This window comes from Nesoenas mayeri, assembly GCF_963082525.1.
Source record: "Nesoenas mayeri genome assembly, chromosome: 1".
Lineage (NCBI taxonomy): Eukaryota > Metazoa > Chordata > Aves > Columbiformes > Columbidae > Nesoenas > Nesoenas mayeri.
The window spans coordinates 180,382,463-180,405,776 of record NC_137541.1 but is presented as its reverse complement, the minus strand read 5'-3'; the positions used below and the strand labels follow the sequence as shown (position 1 = coordinate 180,405,776).

Here is a 23,314-nt window from a genome sequence, read left to right as displayed (position 1 = left end):
TGAAAATAATCCTCTTGTCCCTTTCCCTAAAGCAACTATGTTTGGTGCAACTGAAGATGATGATATGGTGGCTCCTATTACACACGTGTCAGTCACACTTGATGGGATCCCTGAAGTGGTGGAAGTTCACCAAACCCCAGACCCTTACGCTGAATCACCAGAGACTCCAGAATTTGAACAACCGAAGAAGAAAAAAGGTAAGATGCTACTGCGGAACAGTGGTGTGGAGTAGGAGAGCAGTGGGTGGTGTGCTCTCCTCCCCTGTGGGTGTCTGGAACCATTCCAGGTGTCAGGTCAAAATACTTGAGTGGGCTCAGCTAGAAATACAGGGAAAGTGTTTTCTCACTGGGTAGCGTGAGCGCAGATTCTGGTGTTTAGACACTAATGGTGTTGCAGAGGCAGCAATGATGACCTGTCCCACAGGAAACAAATCTCTGTCTGTTCTGTTTACGTTTTTTTCTTCAGTGTACAGTTGCAATACAATCTATAGAGCTTTTGTTACTGTGAATCCTGAGTTACTTTAATTAGCTCTCATTTAGCTTCAACTAAAGATACTTGATCTGTTCAGAATACTGGATGAGAATGAGGAGTGTTTTTTAGCTTTTCTTGAATATGAATGTTTATTTTTTTTTTATAGCTGCATGCTATAGTAAGCATTATTCCCACTGGTGTTAGATAACATTTACACAGTGTTCACTGAGTGATGTTCCATCGGGGTTGGTGCTATGCCAAAGAGTAATGAAGTGGTGATAGCCAGACCTTCTGCTCCTGTTTTCCCACCCTGTTTCAACGTGGACCCCATCAAAGGCACGGAAGCTGATGTCTGCAGGGGGAAGGAGTCATGCAGTGCAGGCAGATGTAAGGGCCCCTCATTACAAGAGAGACATTGAGGTGTTGGAGTGAGTTCAGAGAAGAGCAACGAGCTGGTGAGGGGCCTGGAGCACAAGTCTGATGAGGAGCAGCTGAGGGAACTGGGGCTGTTCAGCCTGGAGAAAAGGAGGCTGAGGGGAGACCTGATCGCTGTCTACAACTACCTGAAAGGAGGTTGTGGCATGGACGGTGTTGGTCTCTTCTCCCAAATTACAAGCGACAGTACAAGAGGAAATGGCCTCAGGTTGAGCGAGGGGAGGTTTAGATTGGATATTATGAAAAATTAATTCATGGAAAGGGTTGTCAGACATTGGAACAGGCTGCCCAGGGCAGTGGTGGAATCACCACCCCTGGAGGTGTTTAAAAGGCGTTTAGATGAGGTTCTTAAGGACATGGTTTAGTGCTAGAGTTAGGTTATGGTTGGACTTGATGATCTTGAGGGTGTTTTCCAACCAAAATGATTCTATGATTCTATGGTTATGAGGTGCCAAAACCAAACAAACAAATGAAAACCACAAGAAAGTTATGTTTCTGGAACTAATCCTAGGTCTGAATCAGAGCATGAGAACTTTGACAGGTTCCCCTGTGAAACAAAAGCCTCCAGAACAGGACTCGTGCTACCCAGCCATACTCCTGCCGAAGGAGAGTGCATTTTTGCTGCCACTTTTGCTTCTAGTCCCAAGTGCTGTGAGTTGTTATCTGTGAGAGAGAGCATAACAACCTGTGGAGTTCTCGGGGAAGCCTCCTGAGCCCTGCGTGTGTCACAAGGTCTGGTAGGGGTGGGTGTGGGTCAGGAAGTCTCCGATTCCCATCAGAAAGCTGAACTGAAACCGCTGTGGAGCAGGGCTTTACCAGCAGCTGCCCCAGCAGCGCTGCTGGGGAAACTACCGTGCTCTGCGCACTACTGTGAGATAACCGACCATAAGAGGTTTTTAAACTGTTTTTTTTTTATGTTTTGTTCATGTCTTTTCTTCTTCTTTTTATCGCTGGCTGCTCTGTGGGTCAAAACAAGGAGCTGCTGTCTGCCAGACATTTAACTTCTTTGGCTTTATACTTTCATACCCTCTTTCATGTTGTGCTTCTGCTTACTCCCACTCCTTCCTCCTCCCTCACTGTAGGTTAGAAAACCAGTTGCTTCACAGCAAACGTGTGTTTGCTTTTGACAGTTACATTGGATAGAAAAACACAGAAAAGATGCAGCAGCTCAGTGTTTCATTAACTACTAATTTTCAGTGTTGAGACTTAATGAGGTAGATGGTATGGTCTGAATGATGTTGAAGTAGTATTATAATTCAGAATGTCCAGGGATTTGTAAAGCATTGGTGTACAACAATCACTGCAAAATATTAATTATTTTGTAGTGCACTTTAGGATGATGTACAATGTGTGGATGGGGTTCTTTTTGGTTTTTGGTTTGTTTTTTTAAGTGCAATCTGTTTTCCTTCCTTCAGTCAGTTTTGTGGCACAGTAAAGGACCGTGGTCATTTTACCCTATCCATATCACTTGTAATTTTGTAGACATATGGCATATATAACCCATCAGCTAAACTTCAAGGGTTGCATCATGCAGAGCATTGCCGGATAACTGAGCCTGAATAATGGCATCACCATGTAAAGTTCCTCCAAGAAAATCTTCTCCAGAGGCAATGGGGTGATTTCACTTCCTTTGCTTCTGGGCCTTATTGCTGCAGCAGGAGAGCTGTATCCACCCATCTGCTCCACTCCAAACCTGTGCTCAGTGTGATGCTGGTACTCATGAATGCCTGAGCACTGAGCTGCTGAACTATGGATCAGAAAGACAGGAAAAACAAAGGGGTGTCAGAGAAAGAAACTTGGAAATTTGCTATACTAATAGCTTCAGTCCTGGTTTTGCTGTGGGAGGTATCTGTCAGTAGGTGGTCACATAAGTTATGTACACAATATATTTTTGATAGATACTGTTAACTATATTTTTACATACATTTTTTTTAAACAAAAACCACAGAAAACAGTGCAAGAAAATGTATTGAACTTTTCCTGATGTGGTATAAAGTATTTCATCAGGATAAACATCTCACTTTCTACATATCACATTAATTTGTAACATGAATTTCTAACCCAAAGTGATTTGCAACGATGGAAATAGGAAAGTACGAATACAAATTATAAATTAAAGTAGCCATACAAAAGTACGGTAGCCCCACATAATGCTTAGCTTTTGCACATTCTTCATCCTTCCTCTTCATAAAATTGTCTCCTAAAAAGGAATTTAGTGGTGTATTCTGTAAGGTAACAAACTCATGTTCTATTGAACCAGAGGAGGAAGCATGCTGATGCTTAATGTGCTTTTAGAAAATACATTTTTAGACAAACGAAAAAGATCTTGTGTGTCTCTCTTAACTGTTTTTGATGGTATCAGTCAGTGCCTGGAGATTATAGCTCACGATGTAGTCTAAAACCATCATCTTAAGTATTTCCAGCCTAGATATAGAGCAGTAACATCAATACCTTTGTGTAAACAAGTTTCACATTCTTCACTGATTTCTAATTTTGGATGGATTTCTGGTAGAGGATTGTCTGAATAGGATGTCCCCAAGTAGTCTAGGCTGAGGTCAGAGAGTCATTTCCTTACTAAAACAGCCCCTAAAAACAAAAGCAAAGGTGAAACGTCATAGTTAAAGGGATTGCGCAGGCCTATTCGTCTTGCCTCTGTAGAGCATAATTGCTTTGAAAATGCAATAAATAGAGAAAAAAGAAAAATATTTTTTCTTTAGATCTTCAATTATGACAATAGGTTACGTGGACTAGAAGTATGTTTTCCAAGTCTCATATCTGCTTGGTCTGTTCTGCCTCTCAAAACAGCAAAGGTACTACATGAATAGTTTAGGTATTGTCATTGTACTAAGGCATCACTGCAAAGCCTCATAAGAGAGGTATTTATTTCATAAGAAAGTTCTGAAGGTTTCTGATTAATTACATTACCCATAAATGCTGCCATTGCAGGGAATGGGAACTAATAAAGGAATAGGTTCAAAGTTTTATACTGAAAAATACTTCAGCATGACTTAATTTATTTTACTCCACTATGTTTACGTAGTTGATTTCTCAACATTTTCAAATGAATGCTCTTCATTCTTGCCGTCCGTTGTAACTAATTTTTTCCTGTCAGTGTTTCTCACCAGGTAGACCCACTATGTTTATGATTTTAAAAACTGGGGGTTTTTTTCAGAGTCCGTTACTGGTTCTGTTGGTCTTAAACAAACAAGTGACTTTCCTTTAGTTGTAGCCACTGTTGTGAAAGGGGTAAAAGACAAGAGGAGTGAAAAATGTTTCCTTCACGTGACAGTATCATTTGCTGCTGTCAGGGGAGACTTCAACTCTGTGAAACAAGCAGACAATCTTGTTTTATCCCTACATTCCATTTTGGTGATGAGTGTACAAGATAGTGCTCTGTGTATTATCTAGCTTTTCCTATTTAAACTTTTGCCCACAGTTAATAGCTTATTCTTCTCATCTCTTCTGTTTTAAGTGCTCTTAAAGAGTACCTAAAAAGCCACAGAAATTTCCAAGGTACCAGAACTTTGGAAAAATGAGCATAATCTTTACTAGAAGTATGCTAAGAATGTGGAGGTTCCAACCCTGCTGTAGAAATTTAAAAAGTTCAGAATTGAATTGAGCCCATAACTTACTAGAAATTGAATCCTCTCTGAATTGGGGAAACAAATCTCTTCCCTTTTTAGGTCCTCATTCTCTTTAATTTCCTTTTTTTTTATGCTGCAGCTTGACTTACTGGTGGTTTATTTCAGGGAAGAAGCCGAAACCATCTCGCTCTGAGTCCCCTACTACAACTCCAAACATATCTGTGAAAAAGAAAAACAAAGATGGAAAGGGTAAGTCAAAGAGTTGTCACTGAATTTAAAAAACATCGTTTCTGAGTGACCTGTAAAAAGAAAACATTTGTGATGCAAAAAGAAAATGTTCACCTTTTTCTTGTGATATAAAAGCAGATCTTATGCTCAGGGGGCAGTTAATATCTCAAGGCAAGTAAAAAATTAGTGCGTGAGATTTCTTGGTAAAATACCCAGTTCCTAGGGAGAGTAACATTTGTCACTTTAATAGCGAGGGTTCTTGGAAATTCTTCAAGCTCCTGCAGAGGCTGCTGTGTTCTCAGTGAAGTCTTGGGGAGCGCTTTCCATTGTGTTAGGGTCTCTTGGGCTGTGGTTATTTAGACAGATGATCTTTGAAAACATTTTGCCTCTTTGTGTGTCTAATTCTGCATGAGGAGCTCACCAAGGCTCCCAGTTGGCAGCAGGAAGTACCAAGCCCTGAATTTTGAGGAAAGTTGTAACGCAGCTTCAAGACATGGGCAGAAAACTTGGGATTTTGATCCTTCTTTCATTCCTCCTGTATTTAAAGGAATAAGGAGAATGAGCACCAAGTAACTGATGTGACAAATCATGTCCTCCAGACTGCACTGTTCAGTAGTGCCTGTCAGTTTTGTCAGCAGCTCCGTTGCTTTGCTTCTGAGTCCTGCACTTGAGCCTGGGGTTGGCGTTGGAGTGGCAGCTTGTGCACCTCCTGGACCCCACTGAGTTCTGCTGAGCTCCGTGGGAGCTGGAAATTAACCTCCCCGTGGCCACCACAAATGCCCTGACACACGCCAAGGGACCGGGGTGCTTGCGTGCGGGCAGCGCTTACCAGGAGAGAAGCCCAGCCAAACCTGGAAGGTGTTGGCATGAGAATGTCAGACTTTCTTGATATCAAAAGAATGAGTATGGGTGGTTTTGTTTTCTTTTGAAGAGGGATTTTCTGCAATAACAGGAAATGAAGACCTGTTTGCAAGCAATAAATATTTAACAGGTTAATGCCAGCAATTTTGAGTATGTGTTCTTGTGGCTTTTTTTTTAATTAAAACCTGATTTTTATGTAAAAAAAATGAAGGAAAAGTATCAGGAACCTACAGGTAGTACTCAAATGAAATAATCAAAATACTAAAGCAGACAGCCACAAAATTAAGAGTCTAATGTTTCTGTTGATGATAGCAAAGATACACCATATTTCACATTTGTCCATTGTTACAAAACTGCTAATACAGAAGGAATTTAAAAGGAGCGTGTTGTCTGAAACCACTGCCTGTTAGGAGAAAAGCTACCACAAAAGCATTTGTTTAGCATTTTGAGGAACATAGAGTTGAAGTACAAGGGATGTTAATATAACCAGCTGTGGCAGGGAAGCAGCTAGAAAATCATGAGAGTTGCCTGACTCGCAGTATCCACAGTGTTCCCCTGAGGAGAACATGTATGCTAAAATGCCAGTCTATCCATATAGTTAGCTGAGTGATGCGTGGAGAAAACTGAGTTTTCTACATATTTCTTCTCCTTCTGTGACTGAGAGGAGGTTAAAAATTCTGCCAGTGAGTAAAGCAGACGCTGTTTTGGCAGACAGCCCTCTTCACAGTGAATTTCTGTGGCTAAGCAGTGACACATTTTTAGGCTGCCTTGATGCTGCTGAGCATTTTTAGTCTAGACTACAACAAAAGCACCCTGGATTAGATGGTAAGTGGCTGGGAATGCTCTCCCTCCTGTCTGATTTTGTGTCTTTCTTAAGCAGTCTTAACCTTTGCCTTCAGGGTATCCAAAGGCAAACAGGCTCAAGGTTTTGTGTAAGCTGGGAGAGGTTTGTTGCAAAGGCAGGTTTTTTTCCCTAGGAGTGGTCACTTTTCAAGTTTCCACCTGCTGAAGGAGCTGTTAACTTTTGGTACTGCCAATGCTGATGACTTTGCTGAATATTTTCAGAATATAGATTTAATTTGTAAGAAACTTTCTCCTGTTAAAAAAAGTTCAGACCGGCGGTTCTTAAAGTTGAAAAAACCTGCCGGGTTAAACTGAAGCAAACAAAAGAGATCCTGTCACCTCATGCACTGGGCATCATTTTCTGTGAAACTTAAGAAATGTGCACACGCTGCCCTTGCTGTGTTTTTGCATTGCTACTAGTGGGAGGTGATACTTTCACACAAGGAGTTTTTTCTTCCGTTCTCAGACGTAACAGCATATCAGTCAGCAATAGGACAAGGGGGCATGGGCTTAAACTCTGCCAGGGGAAATTTAGACTGGATATTAGGAAGAAATTCTTTACAGAGAGAGTGGTCAGGCATTGGAACGGCTGCCCAGGGAGGTGGTGGACTCGCCGTCCCTGGAGGTTTTTAAAGTGAGGTTGGACATGGCACTTAGTGCCATGATCTAGTAAACAGACTAGAGTTGGACCAAGGGTTGGACTCGATGATCTCTGAGGTCTTTTCCAACCCAGTCGATTCTGTGATTCTGTGATTCTGTGATCACTAAGAAGCTTACGTGCACCTCCGTGTGTCCAAAACATCAGACACCAAAACCCTTAAAAAAAGTAGGAGAAGGGGTCTCATTAGTTATGAATTTGGACTCCTTAAATGTGTTTTCAGAAAAAAAAGAAGAATATGAAAATTTTGTAATATTTAAAATAATCATGATCTGTGATTTTAATGCTGTTTCTTTATGTATGGTAAACACTGAACAGATGTGATGGATTTCCATGTATGTGTGTTTGTACCCGCTTGCTTATAAAATGAAATTTGAGTGTTGTCTACCAGCAAGTGCAAGCACTCACTGAATTAATTAAAAAACCACCTTTTTCCGAACTTTATTCCTGAAGATTTGCCTGACTCAGCATATGCCAGTGATTGTTCCATATAAGTCTAATTGTTAAAAGTAAGGATTTTGTTTAGCCTTTTAAAGGATTATAACACTCACCTGAATTCAGCAAAGTATTTAAGTAAGGGCTTAATTTCCAGCATTTTCAGAGAGTGGACCTGAACAAGTTCCTGTTTGAGGTAAAGCAATAGTAGCTGCTTCTGTGCCTGGGTTAGGCAGGAGGGAAGCTGACACGTAGCTGACTGATGTTGTCTAACATTGGTGGTTGGAACAGGGTGACTGTAGGTTGACTGGTATGTGACTCTGTAGGTTACAGACACTGGCCAGGGGTGGCTGGGCACCCAGATTCTAATAACTAACAAGAATCCCTTCCCATACCCTTCCACCGCTATTTCCTAGTCTTGGGGACATATTACAACGTATTCATAAAGATATCAGCTTCTTAACTTTTATTGGTATCATTAATAGAATATGGTCAACTAATATATATATATATTTTTTTTTCCTCTGTCCTGAAATACTTTTACTTTAGGAAATACCATTTATCTCTGGGAGTTCTTACTAGCACTGCTCCAGGACAAAGCTACGTGTCCTAAATATATCAAATGGACTCAGAGAGAGAAGGGCATTTTCAAACTGGTGGATTCCAAGGCTGTGTCCAAGTTGTGGGGAAAACACAAAAACAAACCTGACATGAATTATGAAACAATGGGTAGAGCTCTCAGGTATGTGCCTTTTTAATAATACACTGGTTTTGTTGCCTTAGTGTTTGCATGCATTAAGTGCCTTGTCTGATTTGTGTAACAACAGTAAAGAGTTAATATTCTGTCAATTTGGGAAATTAGGAAGTTATTTCAGCAAAATAAATAAGCTAACTAAAAGTAACACTTAATAACCTCAACCCCAAATCATTTGACTTCAGCCTCAGCTCAGACATTCAGTGCTGCTGCAGAAACTGCGTTTTTCACAGTCAGCCATAGCTAAAGTACGAGGCTGAAGATTCCAAGTGGGGCAAGCCTTTTACATAAAATGGGAATCTCTTTTCTCAAAAATAATCCTAAATTCAGGTGTGTTAATGAAATTATTTCTACTTACTGCAAATTAGCTCATTTCCAGCAGAAGATACAGTTTCAGAATTCAGGTCTGGGTGCACTTATGTATACAGACAGTGTTAAAACATTTTCTCTTGTGCCTCTGCCTGTCAGACTGGCATTTTTCTTATACAGAAAAGACTGTGCAAAATACGAGTGTGGATGATGGCAGCTTCAGTCTTACCTGCTGGTTAATAATTGTCCAACTGAGCAGCTGTGCATTTCTTTTCATTTCCCTTCGCCCCTCACTTCGGTGTGTGTAATTTCAAATTGTCATATTAATTTGTAAATATAACAGTAGTGCTCTCCTGTCCTGTTCCCTTTGCTTTCTTGTAGCTAAAATGTCTGCCTATGCTCACTGCTGCATAAGCACAAATTCAGGTAACTGAAAGAACTGTATGAGTCAAGAGGAGAATTACAAGTTTCATGCAACTTTTAAAGGTTATGAGCTGATAGGAGAGCTGCCAAGTCACAGAGTTCTTTCTCCTCAGAGTTATCCGAGGTTAAAATTAAAAGGTGACAAGAAATACCAGTGAAAGAAAGTTGTTTGAGGAAAAAAATGCGCTATTAAATTGGCGACTCCTTTATAATGAAGCAAATAGGCACTTAAAATATTGAACTTTAAGCTTCTTGTTAGTGCGGGTATTATTTTCTGGGGGTTTTGTTGCCCCTTTTAAATTTTTCTTTAAATTTTGCTTTAGTTCGGTTCTTGGCAAAAATACTGTGTAACTTGATGTGCGTATGCATTAAACAGATACTATTACCAAAGAGGAATACTGGCTAAAGTAGAAGGTCAGCGCCTAGTATATCAATTTAAAGAAATGCCAAAAGATCTCGTCTATATCGATGATGAAGATGCGAGCCCTAGCACCGAATCATCAGATTCAACTCTGCTCTCAACTCCTGTGGCCAATAGAAACCAGTCGAGCAGATCTCGAGCATCTGCAAACGCGGGAACAAAGGGAGGATCAACCACAATGCTAAAAACAGGAAACTTGAAGCCAGCTAAGCTGAAGGAGCACGTAGAAGTTGTGCAGCAGCAGACACCTGGCTTGACTTCAGAAGTTTTGAGGACAATGCAATCTCCGCAGCCAGTACATCCCACGCAGCTTTTTCGGACAGTTCACGTAATGCAGCCATTGCAGTCCCTCACGGAAGGACACGCGGCTGTAACCAGTAATGTTCCAGATGAAACATTAAATCCCTCGGTTCAGAATATAAGGTAAGAAAACGTACAGGAAATAAGTGTATGAATAATAATAAATTCCCTGGATGATGGCTAGATAGACTAGATTCTTTGTTGTGCGTCAAAAGAATTGCTTGTCTCCCAGTTCGGTTCAAGTGAAACGGTGTCTTTGTTGGCTGATCCTAGGAGCTGGGGATTAGTGCAGCGTACTGCAATGTGTACACTCATAAAATGCTGTGCCTTTGGTGGAGGGAAGCACATCTTTCATGCAGTATTAAGCCTGGTGCAAATCCTTTAGAGAGGAAAAACACACAACTTCTCTTTAAAACTGGTATCATTGGTTCTATCCTGTAGCAGAGACAGTATTTTCATTACTCTCTTTTTCACTGACTGTTTAATGTCTTCGCTTTTGAATTACACGTGGTGTGTCTGCATGGTCCCTTCAAATAGATTTTCCTCTTTTTGTCATCTCTTTCATCTTTTGCATTGTCTTCAGTTACAACAGGGGAAAGCTCCAGCTCTAGCATTTTGCTGCTGTTATAAGAGCGTGTTCTTTTGATTTTTAGAAAGCAATTAACAGGATAATCTCATGGGAATTCTGTATTTGCAGACTATTTTGGGAGACAGTCTTCCATGCTTAATTTGTAAATGAACTGACTGACACTACGCAGCATTTAAGCATCATCATCCTTTGCACCTATGTACCCCTTAGTAGCAGCATCCTAATTGAGGGAAGTTTTAAAAGCAATCACTTAAGCCTGGTTTTACCCTAGCCTGCGGCATCCCCTGATGGAGCTCGTTTGTCTTCACTGACTGCAAAAGACCTAAAACAAATAAATGCTGGTGAAATCTAGACCCTTCACAGAAATGTCAAGGTACTAATTCTGCACCTTAAAGCTGTTTCAGGAAAGCTTCAGGATGTAAATCGGGAGCTGCACATTCATAGTGAATTATGAACACCACTTTGTTTTTTGAGCTTTAATGTGTTAACATCACTGTTACAATGGTCAGCGTTTGGTGCTGCAAAATGACAATTATGCTATTTCCTTCCCCCTTCCTTTATTCTTTCCTTTGAAAGTTACATCCAGAGCCACCAATAGATTTCAAGTGGTACTGACTGGCTGAGGTTAACTATGGAATTTTGTCAAAGAGTACTAAGTAATGACACTAATAAGACTAAATTATTTATTTGTTTCCAAAGAATAAGTTTTGCTCTCTCCTCTCTTCTACTAGGGGGATTTTGTAAGAGCTGGTTGGTTATTAAAACTCCACTTACATAAAAGGAAAATCCAGGATAGCAATAACAGCCAGCTTTTTAGAGGAATGGAAAGGACTGCAACTTCAGATCAGCCTCCAGTGACCGATACAATAGAATCAATAAGAACCACTTCAGGAGATAACCAAGTAGTTGAGGAAGCTTAAGATTTATGTATAGGAAATTACAAACCAAGAGTGCAGCTTTGATCAGAAAAAAAGTTACATTATCTCTTTTTTCCTTGGGGTAAAAAACCTTCAAACTTTAAAATTATCCGTGGACTTCCTAGTTTGAATCCTTTTTTGAAAAGATATTCCTTAAAAAATATGAAATATTTTCTTTCGTGCTGCAATATGAAAAATTCACACTGAAAAGAGAAATTCACTGCTGCAAGGGAATAAATACATTCAGCCACAAAAGCAAAACTAGTTTTCATAGTTACTGGTAGGTACTGTAACACAAACTGGAAAGAATTACCAGTTTTAGGTAGACAATATCTGCTTTCTTTTGTCTTTTAATTCTGATGTGCATGATTTGAAATCAAATTGAGTTTTACCTATTGTTCTAACAAGATGCAAAGGGAGGAGGGAAGGGTTATATTGATCAGAAATTTATGTGAACGATAATTATGAAGGATTTGACAAAAAAGTCCAACAAACAAAAAACCAAAACCACCAACAGAACAGTTTTGATTTAGAAAATTAATAAAAATCTGCACTAAGTGATGTCTGATAAGATTTTAAAGATTAGGGATGAAGCTGCTCTGTTCAGTGCAATCTTACGATTTCAGAGTTAATTACTTGTGAGTTGCAAAAAGTGAGGGGTAGTAATAGCAACAGGAAACAAGTACAGACATAATTCAAGCTATACAATCACCATTTAAGTCAGTAGGATAATGGTATTAAACATTAATAGGGGGAGAGTTCAGCAATTTACAGAGTGAAATAGCTCTAAGCTAGACCTACATTAGTTTGTATATCAAAAAGTATGACAGTAGTATAGGTGGTATAAAAAATGGTAACAACAAACAGAAGCATATGTAAGGCCTAATAAGGCAGGTGGGCAAGAAGTCCAGCCTAACATTTGGAAAGCTGCTCAGTGACATGATGACATCCAATTATTGCGTTACGGTGTTTCACAATAAGACCTTGGGCAATAAGCTACGGGGAAAAAAAGTAGTAGAGAAGATACACATGTGAAGTTAAAACGAAGTTAAAAGCCTTAAAGCCTTAGTTCTATGTTGCATCATTTCTAATCCTATTTGTAATTTAAAACATTTTTCCACAAGGTCTTTGGTTGCACCTTTCTTGGGCAAGACGACAGTGTTTCAGATGAAGGGGGAAAAAAAAAGACCCATCGTATCTTTTCAGCACAGTATGTAATTACTGACTGCTATAGAGGTACTGCTAATTAAGGAAGAATGTACTAAGGTGTTGCAGCAGTTAGAGTGAAAATAAAAAGCACAACTCAGATTTTTTTCATGTGCATTTAACCAGAACGGGCTAAGTTGCAAACCAAGGTGCTGATGAGCCCTGCGCAGTAGTCGCTGTCCATTCTAGGCTCTAAAAGTACAATTTATGACAGATAGATTTCTGCCTAGTTTCAAAATGCAAACTTCAAATACTTTGGTGAGGTAAAGGGAGACAGTGAACGTTTTTTGAAGCATATGGTTTAGATCTTGTTTTATAATAAGGCTAAAACAAAGGAACTGAATTTTGGCTTGGTTTATTCAAACAGCTATAAATCTCTGGGAGTTGAATGTGTTTATGCACACGTTCTGAATTGCTGCAGTGAAGCTTCCATTAAGGTTGAAGTTAATGGTCTACATGATTTGAAAATGTACAGCACGTACAGTTGCCATTATAGAATAGGAGCTGACAAACCTATGCACAATCTCTGTAGGGTTGTGGTTGGAGTCACTTTATCGTAGTTTTATAAGACAGCATAAGAACAAATATTAGGTTGGTGCAAAAGTAACTGCAGTTTTTGCATTGTCAAAATTTGCCATTTGATATTGGAATACATTCTTAAATAGATGTGGTTATGTTGTGTATCATTTTAATGTGCTTTTCTTGCCTCTTTTTTTTGCTACTGACTTATTACTTGCTGTTTATTTTATATTTATTTTAGACTATGGAAATTGTGTTAGAGAAAAAGCAAATTAAAGCAATTTTCTTATTTGGGTTCAAAATGGGCCGTAAAGCAGCAGAGACAACTCACAACAACAACGCATTTGGCCCAGGAGCTGCTAACAAACGTGCAGTGCGCTGGAGGTTCGAGAAGTTCCGCAAAGGAGACGAGAGCCTTGAAGAAGAGAAGCGTAGTAGCCAGACGTCGGAAGTTGACAACAACCAATTGAGAGCAATGATCGAAGCTGATCCTCTTACAACTACACAGAAGCTGCTGAAGAACTCAGCCTTGACTGTTATACAATCGTTCAGCACTTGAAGCCAATTGGAAAGGTGAAAAAAAATTGATAAGCTGACAGAAAATTTTAAAAAATCATCTTTTTGAAGTGTCATCTTATTCTACGCAACAACAATGAACCATTTCTCGGTTGGATTGTGACATGCAACACAAAGTGGATTTTATACGGCAACCGTCAATGGCGAGCTCAGTGGTTGGACCAAGAAGAACCTCCAAAGCACTTCCCAAAGCCAAACTTGCACCAAAAAAAAGGTCACGGTCACTGTTTGGTGGTCTGCTGCCAGTCTGATCCTCTACAGCTTTCTGAATCCCAGCAAAACCATTACATCTGAGAAATCTGCTCAGCAAATCGATGAGATGCACCAAGAACTGCAACACCTGCAGCCGGCATTGGTCAACAGAAAGAGCCCAATTCTTCTCCACAACAACGCTGAACTGCACATCGCACAACTAATGCTTCCAAAGTTGAACAAATTGGGCTATGAAGTTTTGCCTCATTTGCCGTATTCACATTCTCACCAAACAACTACCACTTCTTCAAGCATCTCAACAACTTTTTGCAGGGAAAACACTTCCACAACCAGCAGGATGCAGAAGATGCTTTTCAAGAGTTTGTCGAATCCTGAAGCACAGATTTTTACACTACAGGAATAAACAAACTTATTTCTCGTTGGCAAAAGTGTGTTGACTGTAACAGTTCCTATTTTGATTAATAAAGATGTGTTTGAGCCTAGTTATAAGGTTTTAAAATTCATGGTCCAAAACCACAATTACTTTTGCACCAACCTAATAGAAACATTGGTTGCCAGTTGGTGTTCTGAGGTTGGAGCATGTAGGTAGTCAAGAGCATTAGTGAGAAAGGGCAGCCAGGGTTTGGGAATGATCCTCGGCAGTTTTTCTGATGTGTACTCGTTAGTGGTTGGGCTCTTCCTTGAAGCATGAATGTCTTGGACCCATATAATTTTAGAAACTACATTGCTTAAGACAAGTTTTATGCATAAATATGTTATTCCCTTTTCTTCATGGAAATAAATGGTCTTCCCTTTGCAGCAGTTTGCTTCTGTTGTGTTGTGAGCAGGGAAAAAAAAATTATTAACTACATACTATAGAGAAAATATTAAGGAATTCTGAGGCCAACACAATTGGCTTCTTAACACTTAACCATGTCCTTCAGAGAAGAAGTCTGAACGTGCATCTTCTCTGCTGAGGGACTTGGTAAAAGAATCATATTTGAAGAATGTTGTGAAGGGCTCGTGTCACTGTCCCTCCCCTGGGCAGCATCGCCTGGTGAAGTTCACTCTCAGAGCATCGCTGCAGAGTGTGGCAGCGCTTCTCCAGGGCCTCTGCGTCTCTCGAAGAAACAGGAATGCCAGTGAAAATCAGGAGTTGGTTCTGCAGGGGAGACAGGCAGTGGCTTCATTTATAGCTGTGCAAAGCTCATGTAGAGTTCTGTGTACCTTCAGGGAAGGGTTGTGTCTTGCTCTGAAGTGGAAAGATCTTGGCTTTTGGATAGCTTTCTGTGGGCTTTTAATACAAATTTTGGTGTTGCTGTATGCAGGGGAGACAAGGAGAAGTGTTACTTGCCAGGGGTAGAGCCTCTTCTTCAGGGCCTCTTCTTCAGCCCCAGCGCTGACACAGAAAGGCTGTGATGTGGTGCTAACCCCAGCTTGGGAAGCGGGACAGGAGCAGGGTCAGGTCGTGCAAACCGAGTTTTGCTGACCAGAGATGATCTGGCATCGCCAGTGGGAATATTCAGAATTGCAAACTCACTGCTGTTCTGTAGGACTAACCGCCCTGGCTCTGTGCACTCAAGCACAGTTACTGCAGTCTCCAGTTGTGTAACTGGAAGCTGAATTTGGCACCACATGTTTCCAGTGATAAGACAGAAATGCCTCTCTGGATGAGCATTTTATTGCTCATTTTTTTCCAATTAGTCAGCTTTTTTAAGGAAGAAAAAAAGTTTCTTTGAATTTAATGCTTGTTAAATTGTTCTGTTTTAACAAGAATAACAGATATAGGTTAACCAGAATATCTGCCATATTGGAGTAATTGTGTTTTAGCTTGGAATTTGGAGGCACCGAAGTAGGGATTCAGCTGGGATTCAGCTCCATGTTCATTGGGTTGTTCTGAGTATAAAGGGCATCCTTTTTATTGCTCCAGAAAGCATAACCTCTCCTGTAATGCCAGGAACTTACCTCGTCATGGGTAGTCTAGGACATCGTACAGGCCTCTAAGATGCCTGCGTTTGGGCAACTAAGAGGTTCTCATGTTATGAACAGTTGCAAGAAGATAATATTGTGAGTAATTTAAAATTATACGTGTCTGTTTCTTTATGACTGTATGTGGGACATGTTCTAGCTGGCAGCTCTATATACCAGGAAGACTACAACTGGCTGCCTGCTGACAGATCCTGTGCAATGCTTTAGCAGACTTCAGGTTTTAAACACAACGTTTTTGTCAAAATTCAGATTATTATTTCTTTTCTGTATTTTTGAGTCGTCATTGTGATAGCTTGGACAGAGCATGTTAGAAGACCAGTATCCTGACTCTGTTCTGTAGCTGAGGGAAAAGCTAATACAGACCACAGAGGACCAGTGGAATATGTTCTGTGTTGGACTGGATGATCTCCAGAGGTGCCTTCCAACAGCAACCACTCTGTGATTCTGGAGAACTGCTACATGATCAATCAGCCACAGGTTTCCTCTTGACCTTTGAGCAATCTTTGTGTAGAAAATGTTGCTGTCATTCATCCTGAAGGTGACACAGGTATGGACCACAGTGGCAAGAACCTCATTCAAGAGGAGAAGGAAATAGCTGAAGGTGAATTGTATTTTTTCTGGTATGAGCATTCTGAGTAAGAACAGTGATGAAGCCAACAATATGCCAACACAGTGGATTGTCCTGATAAGCAGAGGGAATTACCTTTGGAAGTCATATCTACCGAGGCAAACACATATGCTTTCTGCTATTGTTCCATAACCTGTTTCAGTGTCCAGGCTGTGATGTATTGGTGGTCTAACTGCAGCTATGTTGAAGCTGAAAAATGGACAGATTTGTCTAGCATGAGTTTATCAACTCTGAAAACATGATTACAGCTGCTGTTTCAAATGAAGTGTCTTCATCTTATGCCGTGTACAGACATTAGCTTGTGTAAATTGTGTGGTAATGTCGCTGTTATGTTCTATAACCATAGAACACCTACCTCTATTGATTTTGCTTGAGCTTGCACACAGATGCAGGGAGGCAGTCTGGCACTGTCCTACTGAGATTTGGCATTGACCGTCTGCTTTCAGTCCCTTTTCCCTGAATGAGAACAAGAGTCAAATGTGCACGATGTCAGCTAATGCTGTAGCCCATCACTCCTCTGCTGTTCCTATGAGTGTGATGCATAAAAACCGTCACAGGTGTCAGTCTCAGTAAAGAGCTCACTAGGGCTCCCTGGGATTTGACGGGGAACGTGAGAGAAGGAATACGATGCCAGCTGAGGACTTCTAGATAATGGGAAACAGCTCCTGGATAATATTTGGAAGGCCTTACTTTGATCAGCCAGCATCAGTGCACATGCTTTACCTCTGTTTGCAGTTAAACAATGGTCTTCCATCAGTGCAACAAGTTGGGTCTTCATGCCTACACTAGAAATTTTCCAACACAGCAACTAGCAGGTACTGGTGGATCTGGCTCAGCCTTGCTATAGCCTTCCCCAAAACAAGGGAAGCAGGTGATTATGGTGAAGAGTTGATCTCTGTCATCTCTCTAAAACTACCTGAAAGGAGGTTGTAGCATGAAGGGTGTTGATCTCTTTACCCAAGTAACAAGTGACAGGGCAAGAGGAAATGGCCTCAAGTTGTGCCAGGGAGGTTTGAGTTGGATATTAGGAAAAAATTATTCACAGAAAGGGTTGTCAGGTATTGGAACAGGCTGCCCGGGAAAGTGGTTAACTCACCATCCCTGGAGAGGTTTAAAAGATGTATAGATGAGGTTCTTATGGATATGGTTTAGTGGTGGATTTGGCAGTGCCAGGTTAACGGTTGGACTCGGTGTTCTTAAAGGTCTTTTCCAACCAAAACAATTCTATGATCTCTTAAGTGAAGGCTTGACTGTATCTCAGGTTTGAGTACGGTGAGGAAAATGCCCTTCCTGAGGGAGGTGTTCATCAGAAATAGGCTGATGTGATCTCAGGGGGCTTCTACAAGAAACTGTAATTTAGCTTGCAACAGGGTGTGTTTCTCAGAACACATGTAGAATAGCAACAACTTCTGTCACAGCAAAGACTTTGGTTATAACCAGACATTTTGCTTTTATTTTCTTGTAGCTGAGAAGACCTTTTCTTAAGCCCATTTCTGATTTAATTTCTGTGGTAGGTAGGAAGAATGCTGCTTACAGCAAAAGAGACTTCAGAGTCATCTAGACAGATTTATTTTGTCTCTGCACAATGAGAAGCTTGTCCACAGGAGTTCTCTCTACCTGTCTTTGGCACTGTCAAAAGAGGTGGGGTTTCTGCACGTCTCTGTTAGTAGCAAAGTTTCTGAGATTTAATTTGTGTGAGTGTGCAGTTTTGAAAAATTCTGGAAGGGAGACTGCAAGATCGCGTGAGTTAGCAAGAAGGACAGCAGACTTGAGAGTTGAGTCCTTTGTATCCTCACCGTATAAGAGGTTCTCTTGTCCAGGCAAAGAGTTAGACAAGAACAGGCAAATTCTGCCTCCCCTTTGGAGGAGGAGGCTGTGTTCAGACTGGGCACGAAGCCATCAAGTGCCATTCGAAGTCCCACGGGTATCCCTGCTTATCACCGCCTGTCTGCATGGCTTGTGCTGCAGAAGCAGCAGTGGTGATGACGGAGATAATGCTGGGGTGCAACACTGACCAGGTTGTTGAGGGTTCTGCAGACCATGTAGACGAGCAGAGCTGTGCAACAGTTTGCAGAGACAGCAGAGCTCCTGAGTCGCGTTTGGCTGATGCTTCCTACAGTCACTTGGGAGATTGCCTCTAGACTCGGCATCTGAAGTGGTTCTGACAAACACACCGCACCCCTCTGCCTCCTTCCTCCTGCCTTGCGTGACTCAGTGAGTTTTTTGCAACCACTTAGTTGAACAAATGGGAAAAGTCCCTGGAAGTTTGCCCGTTTATCTCAAGGCCATCATTTCCCCTGTAGCTGTAGTTTGAACAATGTGTATGTTGGAGTAGGAATTCTCCTCTGTTACCTATTTCTATGTATTTCGTAATATCATCCTGTTTCATTTTCTTACTTTGCTGTGAAATATTTTGTTTACCTTGGCTTGTAGCTTCTGTATTTTTTGGTATCTTCTCCCTTTCTCCAGTTCATAAATTTCCCATAAATTGCCATGAATACACTTGATTTTCCTGCCTGTCACGTAGTGTTTACTTTATCACTAGTTACCTCTCGATGAGTTAATATGATATTGCACAATTCTAGACTGTTAACAGTACCAATGGCACAAGGACTAGATGATCATTTTCTGACAAGCTAAAATGACTTCAGAATTTTTGTCATTTTTTTCCTCAGTTGTAACCAGACTCTTTTATGGCAGCATTTCCTTTTCATCAGTGTTGCTCAATGTCCTTATTCTTTTGTAACCTCAGCAGCAACTTTTTAACTAAGTAAACTAAGTTTGTACTTTAGAGTAGGAAGGGTATTAGCAAATTGATAGTGAAATTCAGAAGCATAGCAAAAGACACAGTTCAAAGCACCTAAAATAATGTAACCCAGTGTTTAGAGATCATCTAGTGTGTATTTTTTTTTCTGTAAACCAGACGAAATTATTAAAGCTGTATTTTTTTCAATGATATTCAAGGCAAATAGTTTGAGCAGATAGATTTTTAGTTTGTAAACAGATGCAGTTTTTTGTAGCATTACCAATTAAGGCCACCAGTAGGACAACTAGCTACATGTATTTATGGTGCTGAGCACTACTTAATCCTGTGCTTGTACAGACATCTGCTGCTTGCTTTCCTTCTAGCAAGTTTACACTGTGTGTGCGTGTGTACATATTATATATGCATTTACATATATTTGTATCATATATGATGGGTGTTTTTACTGCTGGAGAAGATAGAGCATCTGGAGTAAACTGTTAGTAACAGTATAACGTACAGATATAGGAATTGCTTTCAGGAGAAATAAAATGGCTTAATATCAATATGCAGGTAATAATGGTAGTGTGTTGAAACACAACGCTCTGGTTCAGTTGTCTCAGAGCTGCTGCTCCTAGTGCTTTGCAGAATACCCCCTGCACTGATAACACCCCGTTCGCACTTTGTGAGTTTGTCCTTTAGAGCCATGTAACAGCTAGAAGCTTTTATTTTTACTGTTTTGTTTTAAAACAAAACAACTAAGGAACATGAAAGTAGCTTCAGAGTAATACTTGGACGGCATACCAGCACAGGCTAGCAGCTTCAGCTGCTGCTTTCAAAACTGCAAATATTGAGTTGATCTTAATCCTTGGGGCTCAAGTAAGTTTCTCTGTGGATTACAGAGCTGGCTTGGTTTCTACTGGGATACTTTTAATGCTTTTTCTGAAGGCAGGTGTCAGTTGTCTTTCTTTCTTAGCTGTTGTGCTTGCATTGTTGGTCTCCATAGACTTTCCTGGGTTGGGGTGTATCTGTGTGACATTTTGATTTTACTGCAAGTTTAACTGTAGGTAGTTTCACATATATATATATATATATATATTCAATATATATATTTTTTAAAAAAAAAAGGCGCTATGGGTGTCCTCATACTCTTACTTTTGACGCAGACATTTGTGTTGTATTTTTTTTTCTATCAAGGTCCTTGGGTAAGAAAAATACTTAGCAGTGATAACCCTTAGCACACTTGGTGTGAGTCTTGGTGCTACATTCTGAGCCTTGCACTTCAGTTGCTGTTATTTGCTGTGCAGCACCAAGTTGAAAAGAAAGAAGCAATCGCTCTCGCTGGTGCTTCACCTCCAGCCAGTCACCATTTCCATGAGCTTCTTATTCCTTGGGTGGTCTCCAGATTAATTCTGGTATCAGTCGCATCAAATTTTGTGTCCTGGTTATGATGATTATTTTATTATGAGAACTGTATGGGTTCCTCATGGGCAAAGATTTGGATTTGTTTTGCTACAGCAGCATTCCTGGGTGCAACCTTCCTCTCCTTTCTTGTGAAGAAGAGAAAGCTACAGATGCAAATTTTGTTCCTTGTATTGCCAAGCCACGCTGGAGGTGGGAACAAAATTGCCTGCAGCAGGGACTGGCAGCTGGAAGATGCTCAGGGACACACTCTGAACCTGATACCAGCTGGGTTACCAGAGCTGCTCTTGCTGGAACAATCTGTGGAGCTCTGCTGGAGGCCTTTCCCAGAGGACTGAGCTGAGAGGGACCTGGGAAATCCTCTACAAGTGTTCGTTCCCTTGTCTCTGCTGCGGCACTGGGGAAGGGGGGATGCAGTTCCCTGTACAGTTGGAATACTGCCAGCAGCAGCATCTGCACACACATTGCCCTGTAGCTTCAGCATCACATCAGTCCTGCCTTTGGTGAGCTTTTTGCTGTAACTGTTGATAGCCAGAACGTGGCTTTCCATCTGATTTAAACTGATGTTTTGGGAGCAAATTCTGTCCCGTTGCTTTACCAGAAGGAGCGTACAAGCCTGGCAGACAGAGAGCTGTGTTCTGGGAGTCTGAAAAGGTCCTGACCAGACTCACTGTACAGTGCAGATACTTTTGCATATAGTTAAACATATATATAGATGTCAGGAGAATTGAGGCCTGACTTAGAAATCATTTATGCTTGTGACTTAAGAATTACTTAAGGTACCTTGTGAAATTGATGGCAGGCATGTAGTGGGTTATGCTTCTTATGTGGGCTGATGCTTGAGAAGGAGGTCTTAGATGTGACTCCCAGGTTTTCTGATGAATTACTGAATGTCTCAAAGGCAGGCTGTTCAGTTTGGCAATGGCAGTATTGTTCGTGTGGGGGACCTTTACTCTGGGAACTGTGTTGCTGAATTTTGAGGATCAGGTTTAGTTCTTGTTTACTGCTACCTCTTTTGAAACCATGAGGTAAATGAAATGTTTATGATGCCAAGTGATTTTTCAATAGTAAACCTGTAATTATTTTTCAAAACTCAACGTGGAAGAGTTCTGACCTTACAATATTTTCTAATCTCAATAGGACTTTACAGACTCCAACCCAAGTTCCGGTGGTTGTTTCTCCTGGAAACCAGCAGCTGCACACTGTAACACTCCAGACGGTGCCTCTTACTACAGTGATAGCCAGCACAGACCCAGCCTCAGCAACAACGCCCCAAAAATTCATTTTACAAGCCATTCCTACTTCACAACCCATGACGGTTCTTAAAGAAAACGTCATGCTGCAGTCTCAGAAGCCAGTCTCGCCTCCTTCCTCGATTGTGCTGAGCCCGGCACAAGTGCAGCAGGTGCTCACCAGCAGCGTGCAGACAGTTTGCAATGGAACAGCCAACATGGCTTCATCTCCATCCTTCAGTGCCACCACCCCTGTGGTGACATTTTCGCCTAGCAGCTCGCAGGTGGTAGCTCACCCATCGGGCACGGTGATCACTTCAGTTATTAAAGCACCAGAGACGAAACAGGTTGGCGTGCAAGGAGCAGTAAAAGAAGACGACAGTGACAAATTAGATGAGACAGAGCAGCTGGAGCAGAGATTCCAGCAGCAGCCCTTTGTGATGGTAGTGTCCAGTTCAAATGGTTTCCCATCTAACGTGCAAGTGAAGCAAGAAGATGAGCCATTGGAACCCAATTCATATTAATAAAGAGTTTTTTAAAAAGACCCTGTGGATGATTATTTTCATAAATGTGATGGGACCTTTTCAGTTCTGTATATATGATTTGATTCTGAAGCAAGATGTTGCAAAGCTACATAATTTTTGCAGTTAATTGTTAGAATTCATGCTTTAGAATGGATTTTGATTTTCTGTTAATTGCTAAATGTTATCATATAAATAAAATTATATGTTACTCATGTTTCAAAATACAGGCATGAAGGAACATGCTTTTTATGCTATTAAGACTTTCTCCTGAGGTTGTTGGCCAAAGTTTCAAACTTATTTCTTACTGTATCTTTTCAGTCTTTTGCCAATTTACGTTGCAGTAATGTAATTATAACCTTTTCTGTTTAATCCGTACGTGTATCAATTAACTTTTGAAGCAACAGTTACTTTTAGTGGGACATTTTCATTCCATGTGTATGAATTTTTATGATCAAGTATGGGTTTCATACTGGTGAATTACACCAGTTTTAGACTTTGATAGCCAGGTATCCTTTTACATTTTTTGCAGCACAAGCTCTTGTGTGTGCAAAATGGAATATACACTCCTATTGAGAGTACACAAAACATTTATTCCAGTAATGGACAATGCTATATTTTATATGAAAACATTGGATATATTTAATTATAGAAGCTAACAGCATCACTACAGGTGCAAACTTTTCATGCCATTTTGCAACTATGAAGCTTAACAATCTTGCTTTCTACTTCAGATTATTTTTTAAGGGGGGGGAGGGAAGTGAAATATATACAATTTATGCAGATATTTGGAGATTAATACTGCTAAGAGTTCTTTTTTTGATTGTAAATAATGTACATTCAATGTCATGAGGAAGTTTTTTCAGCTAATTTGTTTCCATACAAATTTTTGATAGATGCAAATAAGATCATTATGTTTAGAGTTATATGTATTCGTATTACAGAGTGAATTTGTATTTAAAGACAAATTTTTAAATGATGGAGCCCTCTGAACCTTGGGTCCTTGTCTTTTGTATTTTTAATTGGTTTATTATGAAAATAAATCAAGTGGAAAAACA

At 40.5% G+C, this 23,314-nt stretch overlaps 1 protein-coding gene across 3 annotated transcripts in view; it reads left to right on the top strand.

Moving 5' to 3' along the window:
• Positions 1-23,314, top strand: part of ELF1 (E74 like ETS transcription factor 1) — a 92,490-nt gene extending 69,176 nt beyond the window's left edge. For all 3 annotated transcript variants that reach the window (XM_080355896.1, XM_080355897.1, XM_080355898.1), the window contains 5 exons: positions 33-197; positions 4,656-4,739; positions 8,065-8,257; positions 9,378-9,845; positions 21,644-23,314. In XM_080355896.1, the coding sequence (XP_080212022.1) occupies positions 33-197; positions 4,656-4,739; positions 8,065-8,257; positions 9,378-9,845; positions 21,644-22,259 (1,526 nt within the window). In that variant the 3' untranslated portion in view covers positions 22,260-23,314. The remainder of the gene's footprint in view (positions 1-32; positions 198-4,655; positions 4,740-8,064; positions 8,258-9,377; positions 9,846-21,643) is intronic.